The sequence below is a fragment of the Cydia fagiglandana genome, chromosome 14 (genome assembly GCF_963556715.1).
Source record: "Cydia fagiglandana chromosome 14, ilCydFagi1.1, whole genome shotgun sequence".
In the NCBI taxonomy this organism is placed as follows: Eukaryota; Metazoa; Arthropoda; class Insecta; order Lepidoptera; family Tortricidae; genus Cydia; species Cydia fagiglandana.
This window is the reverse complement of record NC_085945.1, coordinates 12,896,412-12,907,891: the sequence shown is the minus strand read 5'-3', so window position 1 is coordinate 12,907,891 and position 11,480 is coordinate 12,896,412. Positions and strand designations below refer to the sequence as shown.

The 11,480-nt window shown below is 39.3% G+C and overlaps 1 protein-coding gene across 1 annotated transcript; it reads left to right on the top strand.

The window, feature by feature from the left end:
• The first annotated feature begins 1,087 nt into the window (after positions 1–1,087).
• LOC134671016 (uncharacterized) lies at positions 1,088–2,740 on the top strand. Its single transcript, XM_063528836.1, has one exon. It carries the CDS (start codon positions 1,889–1,891, stop codon positions 2,738–2,740), a length of 852 nt encoding a protein of 283 aa, XP_063384906.1. The 5' UTR covers positions 1,088–1,888.
• Positions 2,741–11,480: the final 8,740 nt, after the last annotated feature.

The following is an 11,480-nucleotide window of genomic DNA, read 5'->3' as shown; positions in this document are numbered from 1 at the left end:
TGTAGGCGAATACCTCAGCTACTCCGGTCAGGGTGGTGATAAATCCATATACGTTACAGCCCGTTGTCGCTTCGATGTACGCCCATCCAGTTAGCAAGGCATGTAGTTGGAATGGCCCCGCATAGGCTGACAATGCTGACATCAGGAGGCTCGAGGCGGAAATGTTCATGTGTATGACACGAGCGGTGATGTTGCGCAAATTTGGATTGCGCCCCGTCGTCAATAGAACACTGAAGCTAAAAACAAATGCTGAAGTTCACGCGGGGCGCCTGTACGACGCGTTTGTGTGTTTATCACGTTTCCTTCCATGGTATTCCGATGTGTTGCGCTAAATGAAGAAGCTAAGAGACGAATCCGACGCGCGGCGCCTGTACGACGCGTTTGTGTGTTTATCACGTTTACTTCCATGGTATTCCGATGAGTTGCACTAAATGAAGAAGCTAAGAGACGAATCCGACGCGCGGCGCCTGTACGACGCGTTTGTGTGTTTATCACGTTTCCTTCCATGGTATTCCGATGAGTTGCACTAAATGAAGAAGCTAAGAGACGAATCCGACGCGCGGCGCCTGTACGACGCGTTTGTGTGTTTATTACGTTTCCTTCCATGGGCAGGGGCGGGTTTCTCGACGGCCAGAAGAGTGTAGGCGAATACCTCAGCTACACCGGTTAGGATTGTTATAAATCCATATACGTTACAGCCCGTTGTCGCTTCGATGTACGCCCATCCAGTTAGCAAGGCATTTAGTTGGAACGGCCCCGCATAGGCTGACAATGCTGACATCAGGAGGCTCGAGGCGGAAATGTTCATGTGTATGACACGGGCGGTGATGTTGCGCAAATTTGGATTGCGCCCCGTCGTCAATAGAACACTGAAACTAAAAAGAAATGCTAAAGTTCACGCGGGGCGCCTGTACGACGCGTTTGTGTGTTTATCACGTTTACTTCCATGGTATTCCGATGAGTTGCACTAAATGAAGAAGCTAAGAGACGAATCCGACGCGCGGCACCTGTACGACGCGTTTGTGTGTTTATAACGTTTCCTTCCATGGTATTCCGATGAGTTGCACTAAATGAAGAAGCTAAGAGACGAATTCGACGCGCGGCGCCTGTACGACGCGTTTGTGTGTTTATCACGTTTCCTTCCATGGGCAGGGGCGGGTTTCTCGACGGCCAGAAGAGTGTAGGCGAATACCTCAGCTACAACGGTCAGGGTGGTTATTAATCCATATACGTTACAGCCCGTTGTCGCTTCGATGTACGCCCATCCGGTTAGCAAGGCATATAGTTGGAACGGCCCCGCATAGGCTGACAATGCTGACATCAGGAGGCTCGAGGCGGAAATGTTCATGTGTATGACACGAGCGGTGATGTTGCGCAAATTTGGATTGCCCCCCGTCGTCAATAGAACACTGAAGCTAAAAAGAAATGCTAAAGTTCACGCGGGGCGCCTGTACGACGCGTTTGTGTGTTTATCACGTTTCCTTCCATGGTATTCCGATGAGTTGCACTAAATGAAGAAGCTAAGAGACGAATCCGACGCGCGGCGCCTGTACGACGCGTTTGTGTGTTTATCACGTTTCCTTCCATGGTATTCCGATGAGTTGCACTAAATGAAGAAGCTAAGAGACGAATTCGACGCGCGGCGCCTGTACGACGCGTTTGTTTGTTTATCGCTGTCATATTATGTATATGTGGGTAAGGAGCGATTCTGTATTTTGTAGGCCTACCCGTCTATAAAAATAAAGAGTCAGTCATTGCTTGATCTTGTTGTTTGATTGAAGTGTTCCCTATACTTTTACATGGCGCAGTCGGTTAAAGTGGTGCATAATTTGGAAGTCAGAAGACCAAAACGTTAAGATACTAAGGAAGTTCTAAAATAAAACCCAAGATGGAATCGGTTCTTACTCCCCCGTTGCCGTTTAAGTTCGAGGAGAATATAACCAATATGGCGTTTGGCAGTTTGTGTGAATCCTGGGAGAAGTGGAAAAATGGTTTTCAAATATACGTTAAGGCATGTGAAATTAATAAGAAAACGGAAGATATTCAAATGAACATTTTTTTACACGTCGTAGGGGAACAGTGCCGTGAGATAATAGAACAAAGTACGACGAAATGTACAACATTAGCGACCTTAATAGGTCTAGTCGATAAGCATTTTAAAGCGAAAAAAAATGTAACGGTCGAGCGTCATCGGTTTTTTACTCGTCAACAAGGTGAAAATGAGTCCATAGACCAATACGTCTTTGAATTGAGAAAGTTGGCTCAGTCATGCGAGTTTGGTAACCTAAACGACGGGTTAATAAAAGATAGACTCATATGCAGAATCGTCAGTGCAGCGATTAGGGAGCGGTTGCTACGCGAGGACGACCTAACGCTAAGTAAAGCGTTAGAAATATGTCGGGCTGCTATAGTGACGAAAATGTATTCGGAGGACATTAAACGAGAGTGTACTAGTGAAATAAAAAGTAACGAAGTGTGTGCGGTAGCTAACAAAGAAGTATACGAGATAAATCGGTCAGGTGCGAAAGTCGAGGCAAAATCGAGTCGTGGTACGAGTTCTGGACGAGGATGGCGCGGGCGCGGATGGGTGCCTGGCGCAGGGCGCGGTGGCGCGTCGGGCGTGGGTCCGGCCGGCGCTCAACACCGCGCGCCGTACGCGCATCGCGGAGGGCGGTGCGGCCAGTGTGGCGGTGTGCACAAAAAGTACGACTGTCCGGCAGATACGGCAGGAGCTCTATGAAATGTTCCAGACCGAATCATTTTGCATTGTGCAGGGTGTACATGGTGGAAGAGTCTGAGGACCAGGTAAATAATATTAATAATCGACCTTGTGACTGTTGTGATGAGTGGAACACGGAATTAAAACTAAATAATGTACCAGTGAGTTTTAAATTGGATACGGGGGCACAGGTTAACATACTCCCCAAGGGTTATTTGATGAAATTAGGTATTGCGAGTGAGGATTTGTTAAAAACAAATACAAGACTTACAGAGTACTCCGGTGCTGGTATTAATGTCATAGGAAAGATTTTCTTACGAGTCAGATATAAAAAAGATTTATATGTATTAGAGTTTAAAATTGTTGATTTAGATTCCGCGCCGATCCTTGGACGGGACGCGTGTAAAGAGTTAAATTTGGTCCGGCGAGTTATGTCTGTGGAGCAGTCAAATGATGATTTTCCGGATTTTATAAAGGAATTCAGTGATGTTTTTCATGGTATAGGTTGTCTTCCTGGCGAGTATAAAATTCAGTTAAAATCAGATGCGGCACCGGTAATTCATGCACCGAGGAAATTACCATTTGCGATAAAAGATTACCATCGATGAGATAGTGTCAAATTTGTCAGGCGCGCGGTACTTTAGTACCCTTGACGCGAGCTCAGGTTTCTGGCAGGTGCGGCTAGACGAGACTAGTAGGTATTGTACATTTAATACGCCTTTTGGAAGGTACAAGTTTTTAAGAATGCCATATGGAATCTGTTCGGCGTCTGAAGTCTTTCACAAAAAGATATATGAACATTTTGATGATATTGAAGGGGTATGTCAAGTCAAGTCAAAGTCAAAAATACTTTATTCATGTAGGCCTAGTAACAAGCACTTATGAACGTTTTACATAATAATATATTATCTTAAGCTAATTATCAGAGCAATTTATTGAAGTTAATATTATTCCATAGTAATATTGGATTATTATGTATCTCCTTTTGGATATCACGGGCCTATAATCCCGGTTTTTTGATAGGCTTGCGTGGGGACACAGATCCAACACGTAGAGGCCCCTTGGAGAGCTTTAATGTCATGTAGAACGCCTGCTGGAACCCGTTCACAGGTGCAACAATAGACACCCATGACACCGGTCTCAGCAGGCATTGGGACTATTGTAGCAAAAGTGAATAGTATACCGGTCTATGGATTGAAGTTTGGGTGGACAATGAGACTGGGCTATTGTAAAGAGTTCGGACACCTGCCATAACAATGCTAACACACGTTATCGAGGCAGGTGGTGACTTGCCGCCGACTAGATGGGCCCCTGAAACTGCCGTCGCGAAGACGACCAGGAGCAACATCGGTGTGAACGGCTCAGGGGTGTCGAGAGGTGTGCGCCGCTTTCTACCCAGTGGCTGTTAACAGCCACTGTGCCAACTCGCGTCTTATGCATCTTTCACTTCCACCCCTGGAGCATATAGCTCTAGCGACTCCTCTCTGGACGGCCAATGAAGGCAAGCCAGAGCTGAGAGTCCTGCGGGTCCCCTTGGGGTCCACTCCGACCGATGAAGACACGCCGGAGACGGAGACCCTAACCGACTCTCGGGAGCACTCGGGTCCGTGGGGTCGTTACTCCCCAACAGCTCGCCACAAGCTGCCCTGCGGATTATTATTATTATTATGTATGTACATAGATGATTTATTGGTGTATGGCCGTACTAAGGAGGAGCATGATCAGCGGTTGAAAAATGTGTTGGAGAGGTGTGTGAAAGTGAACCTTAAGCTTAATAGAAATAAATGTCGGTTTGGTTTGCAAGAGATAAAGTATTTAGGACATCGAATAACAAAGGACGGTCTGAGTCCGGTGGGCTATTTTATAAAGCTACAAGTTACAATTTACAAGCGGAAGTCTCTTTCTAACACATAGGGTCAGAAAGAGACTTCCGCTTGTAAATTGTAACTTGTAGCTTTATAAAATTAGGCCCGGATGACTCACACATAACAGCAATTAAAAATATGCCTACACCCGTGAATAGGAAAGATATTGAACGATTTTTAGGGCTTATTACGTACGTAGGAACGTTCATACCAAATTTATCAGATAAGACTCAACCATTAAGAGAGTTATTAAAAAAGGAAATTGAATGGCATTGGGATGAGTCTCAGAGTAAATGTTTTAATGATCTTAAAGAATGCTTGATGAAGAGACCAGTGTTACAGTATTATAGCATGAATCAGCCAATAGTCATTTCAGTAGATGCGAGTAAAAGCGGCCTTGGCTGTTGTCTGATGCAAAATAACCTACCCGTATGCTATGCTTCCAAGTCGTTAACCAAAACGGAGCAAAAATACGCACAGATTGAAAAGGAGTTGTATGCCTGTTTGTTTGCATGTGAGCGATTTTATCCGTACATATATGGAAGATCGGATATAACGATCGAGACCGATCATAAACCATTATTAGTATAATTAAAAAGCCTATAGTGGACTCGCCATCTCGCCTACAAAGAATGTTATTAAGGTTGCAGCGTTATACGTTTAATTTGGTATATAAGCCAGGTAAACATCTGTATATAGCGGACACGCTGTCGCGCGCATACGAGCCGGGCGCGAGCGTCGAGCATGCTGGCCGCGAGGCGCTGCACGACGAGGTGTGCGTTGTGGAGCGCGCGCTGGCCTTGGTCGCCGACGACCACATCACCGACCACCAGTTCGTCGCGTTACAAAAACAAACTGACACCGACGACGAACTAGTACAGTTAAGGAAATGTATTTTAAAAGGGTGGCCGAATGATAAAAAAGATTTAGCAGACGTATTAAGGCCTTATTGGACTTACAGGGATGAGTTAACTGTGGGACAAGGGTTAGTTTGGAAAGGGGATAGGATAGTTATACCTAGGTCTCACTAGAAAGGATATGTTAACAAAACTACATATAGGGCACATGGGCAAGGAAAAATGTAAATTACGAGCGAGAGAAATAATGTTTTGGCCATGCATTACTAATGATATAGACAACTTGATAAATAATTGTAATATATGTTTGTCGCATAGGAAAAATAATCAAAAGGAAGAATTGATTCCACATGAAATTCCAGATGAACCGTGGGTCAAGATAGGCGTGGATTTGTTTCAGACACAAGGGGTTGACTATTTATTAGTAGTTGACTACTACAGTAAGTTTATAGAAATTACTAGGTTGTCGTCAACAACATCTGATTACGTAATATCAGCTCTTAAAGATATATTTTGTCGCCAAGGGATACCTAGCATAGTTATGTCAGACGGTGGACCTCAGTTTACATCCTTAAGTTTCAAAAAGTTTGCTGATGAATGGCAATTCACTCATAAAAAGTCGTCTCCAAGATATGCACAGTCTAATGGTCAGATAGAAAGGACGGTACAAACTGTTAAAAATATTAAGTTTCAAAAAGTTTGCTGATGAATGGCAATTCACTCATAAAAAGTCGTCTCCAAGATATGCACAGTCTAATGGTCAGATAGAAAGGACGGTACAAACTGTTAAAAATATTATAATTAAAACAAGTGAAAATCGCACTGATTACAGGCTGGGTCTTCTAGAATATTTAAATACGCCTTTATCTAATGATTTAGCATCACCAGCTCAACTACTGCAAAGTAGAAAAATGAGAAGTATAATTCCAATGTGTCCAAAGCTCTTAAAACCAAAAATTCTAAATTACGTAAAAAATAAGTTACTTCATAAAAAACATATACAGAAAAAATACTACGATCGTAACGCTAAAAACTTGCCTATTTTATCGGTGGCGGATAAAGTTAAAGTTCTATTGGATCCAAATAAAAAAGGTTGGTCATCTGGAACCATTTTAAAAGTTTTAGGCCCACGCAGTTATAAAATTAAGTTGTTAAACGGTAACGAAATAATTAGAAATCGTCGACATATAATTAGCGACTCGCCGCACAGAAGTGACTCGCCTGATATGGATTCATTCTTTGATTTCGATGACGTAATGCCATCCCCGTTATCAAGTGCTGACACTGCTCCACACATTGTAAACAGCACTGTACCAACTAACGGTAATAATCTTGTTACTCGTTCCGGCAGGATAGTGAGGGCTCCAGATAGGTGGGGTAACTGGACCTAACAACAGATGTCGATGTTCAACGAAGGACGGGAGACGCATCCCAAATAATTTACATGTACACAAAAATACCTATTGTATTATTAATTAAACAAATTTAAAACAACATATTTGTCGTAATAAGAATTGAAATTAGTATATAAGTAAAACTGTATTACGATGTACCTACTAAACAAAAACTGCAATTCTATTTTAGGTACCTACTTATATGTTTGCATGAACTATTATTTGTAAGTTTTTAAGTAAATGTAGATGCCATAGCAATGTAAACCTTTTTGCCTAGCGACTAAGTCGAGTTTTGAATAGCCTGTTGTGCAATAACAAAAACTAATCTGTAATAATGTAAAATATTGTTTTTCTGTAATTAATCCTTATAACATTAAACTAATGATGAATAGAAGTTCATTATTGTATACTTTTTAAATGCCAACTGATATACGTAGTAGGTATTGTTTCTCATATAGTTAATTGTGAATGCGATTGGTGTATTTTGTCACTATATAAATACCTACCTGTAATTCTAAGTAGTATTATGGAAAAAATAGGTACTTTTTGTTATTACAAAACGAAACCTGTTGTTAACCTAATGTGCTATTATTCCGTATGTTATGATACTTGTTATTATTATGCAATTACAATTACTTACTATTATTAATAGAGTCTGCAAAATAATTAAATTTATTTCAGATGTCTTTAATGTATTGATATAAAAAAAATGTAAAAAAAAATGCATGCTGTATGAATTTTGATTTGTAATTTTTTTTCTCTTTTTTGTATTTTTGAAAAGGGAAGATGTCATATTATGTATATGTGGGTAAGGAGCGATTCTGTATTTTGTAGGCCTACCCGTCTATAAAAATAAAGAGTCAGTCATTGCTTGATCTTGTTGTTTGATTGAAGTGTTCGCTATACTTTTACAACACACAGTAAAATACTTGGAAACCTGAGTAAACTCGACAAAAGATCTGAGAAATTCCTTATGGTCGGATACTCCCCTACTGGATACCGTCTTGGGATGAAGAAAAACGACGTATCACAGAGCGAAGAGATGTAACTTTCTCAAATCTAATGCAAAGATCTTAGAACCTAAAAATATTAAACAACAACCTGTAGTAGAACTGGAAGTAATAAACCTGGAAAACAGAAGAGAAGAAGAAAGAAACGAAGAAAACCCAAGACAAGAAGAAAGAAAAGAAACTCTAAACCAAGAAGAAAAAGACGTAGAAAACCCAAGACAAGAAAATTAACAAAAAACTCTAAACCAAGAAAGAAGAGAAGAAATGCTAAACCAAGAAGAAAGAAGCAAAAATCTCCAGAAAAGAGAAGAAACTATCGACAAAGAAGAAACACCTGAAACAATTCGAAGGTCTGGAAGAATAAGAAAACAGACTGCAAAACTAGATGACTATTTCACTTACCTCACCTACAGCCAGGGTTGGGCAGTATTTCAATTACATGTATTTGAAATACAAATTAGTATTTTGTATTTGTATTTCAAATACTACTTGGAAAAGTATTTTGTATTTGGTATTTCAAATACTGCACTCGCATGTATTTAGAATTTTGTATTTCAAATACTTCAAGCTTCAAAATACATTTCCACAAAATACTTACATTTCATTAAATTCGAACGTCATGGCAAGTTGGTAACCTTAGACCGTCGAAACATTTTCAACCGTGTGCCCGTGGGATAGCCCCTTTAGAACACAGTGGCATTGACAGCAGCAACACTGAGTGTAAGTGTCAACGTCAAGTGTCATAAGTGTCAAATCACTCTGGAATTTAGTTCGTTACGCCGGTTACGCGGTATTTCTGTTACTTTACTGTATTAAGTTTATAGTAGATTAAGTATATGGCGTTGGGGATCGGCGATTATTACCTATTATATGATGAATTCAAATTCAAGTCTATCTTCTGCGAGGTCTGTGGCATCGATATCCAGTGAGGAACAAGGCAGTGGTGTTGACAACAATGACAATGTCGGTGGTTGTACCTCAACAATGACAACAACTTATCCACTCATTTTAACTGGTGGCAAATATTTCGAAGTGAAAGTGACGACGGACATCAATGCCCTCGGTGGTAGCAAAGATCCAGAAAAAGTTGAAGCAACTTGTATAAAATGTCAAACAGTTATTAAAGGTAGTCTTAAGGCTACCAGCAACTTTAAAGTACATTTGAAGGTAAGACAGTTAAGAAAAGAATTGAATAATTGAATTTTGTACATGTCTTGTTCTTATCCCTACTTCCAAGGCCATCTCAAACTATTTTGGGGCCCTTGGGCATTGCGCACATAAGAATTGGGCCCTTTTGGAAAGGAAAGCAAGCGAATTAAACTAAAAATTCTTTGATCGGTATATAATTTAATAATTTATGATGAACTTAAGACTACATACCTACTATACTATATACCATGGTTTTGTCTGAATTATGTATAAACCACAAAGGGTATTTTATTTAGTGAAAACTAACATTAATGTTTTTAGGGTTTCATATTTACCTCAAAATTTAAAAAAAATGGAACCCTAATAGGATCACTTGTCTGTTGTTGGATATATTATTATTGTCACATGTTTTATATGAGCAAGATTTATGTAAACTTACGAATTATTTACTTACATAATTTATATGATTTTATTTTAGCGTAAACATCCGGATGCTTTATTAGAATATGAGCATACATCGTTATCGCGGGAGCAAATACGATTTTACAATACTGAAAGATTATAAAAAACAGTCAAAAACAGAAATGACATTCGTATAGAGAAACGTTTATACCTACGACCTTAAAATGTATAATTATTTTATTGAATATCAATGCTATCTTACCTCCATACTTGACTTGATTGGTACTTAAAAAGATTACCTATTAGGTACGCAACCTTATCAGTCAATTTAGACATTTGTCAATCTTGACTGATCTTTATTTGTAACAACATAATCAAATAGAAGTTGCCTTTAAAATGCCTCGAAGGAAAATAACATGTGATGAATTTGTGGGGTTGTTTATACAGGATTATCCTGAGCTAGAGGCTCGCGATACAAATCTATTTTGCTCGAAGTGCAATATTAGTTTTTGTAAAACTAAATCTTCCGTGAAACGTCATTTTAACTCTGAAAGACACACTTCTCTCAAAAAAGATTTTAGGTTGGAACTGACAAAATTTCTAGTAAGCTGTAACATACCGTGGTCTCAAATAGAGAACCCTGTATTTAAAAATTTCATTGAAGATTGTGTATCTGGAAAATTTGAAAAAACTGTTCAGGTCCCTTCAGAATGTTTGCTGAGGCAGACTTGCGTGAATGAATTATACGACAAAGAGATGGATATAATTAGAGACGAATTAAAAGACGCGTATATATATGTAAGTGTTGATGAAACCACAGATGCTATAGGTCGTCAAATCGCTAACGTTATAGTAGGTGCTATGCTTGAAGATGATGTTGGAACTCCACACGTGCTGTCAAGCAAATGTTTAAATGAAACGAACAATATCAGTATAACTAATACTGTAAAAAATGCCCTGGATGATTTGTGGGGCCCTGGTCACAATAAGCATGACAAGGTGTTGTTGTTATTGACTGATGGTGTGGGGTATATGTTGAAAGCTGGCAGAAATTTGAAAACACTTTTTCCGAACATTGTCCATGTTACATGTTTAGCCCATGCTCTTAACAGAGTTGCCGATCAAGTTCGTGTTCTTTTTCCAGAAGTTAACCTATTAATTTCAAATGTAAAGAAAGTATTTCGCAAATCTCCGAAAAGAGTAAAAGCATTAAGAGAAATGTTTAATGGAATTCCTTTGCCTCCAAACCCAACAATTATTCGCTGGGGAACATGGATCGAGGCTACCACTTACTACAACAAGTATTTTGATGAAATAAAAAGCGTTATAGACACATTTCGTAATTCAGACGCACAGTGCATCGTCAAAGCAAAAAAATCTTTACTCAGTGCAATGGTTCGAAAAGATGTAAATTTCATAGCAAAGTATCTGCAAGTAATACCAGATGCTATAAATAAACTGCAGTGCCAAAATCTATCTCTTAGTGAAAGTTTGACCATAGTACAAAATACATACAAACATATATCCAAATTAATTTTGAATAAAGATGGAAAACAGATTTTAAAAAAGTTCAAAGTGGTTTTGCAGAAAAATGCCGGATATGAAGTTATGAAAAAAATGTGTGAACTGATATCGGAGAAGGAGATAGTACTAGATTCAACGATATATCGTTCTACATTTGATTACTTCCGTCGTTTTAAAAACGCACCCATTACAACAGTAGCAGTCGAAAGATCATTTAGCCAATTAAAATGGATATTTACTGCACGACGCCGCAGATTAAGAGTAGAAAACATAGAGAAAATTTATGTCGTATATTACGAAAATCACTTAAGATCAACAAAAATTAAATAATGTTGTACAAAATAAATCATGAATATTTATTTGATATGTCGATTCCGGGTCATTATTTACTAACAGAGTGTAAAGCAAGATTTATGAACATTATGCAACAAAAACTTCGTGCTATGTATGATGAACTTCTTGGAGGCTTATAATGTGTAGGCAGAAAGGTCTGTTTTTACTAAACGGGCAGTCTGTTTTACCACTTCTTTAATAAATTTATATTTGCTCCCGCGATAACG

Coding starts and splice junctions, on each gene's coding strand:
- LOC134671016 (XM_063528836.1), top strand. CDS start 1,889: ATGGAATCGGTTCTTACTCCCCCGTTGCCGTTTAAGTTCGAGGAGAAT.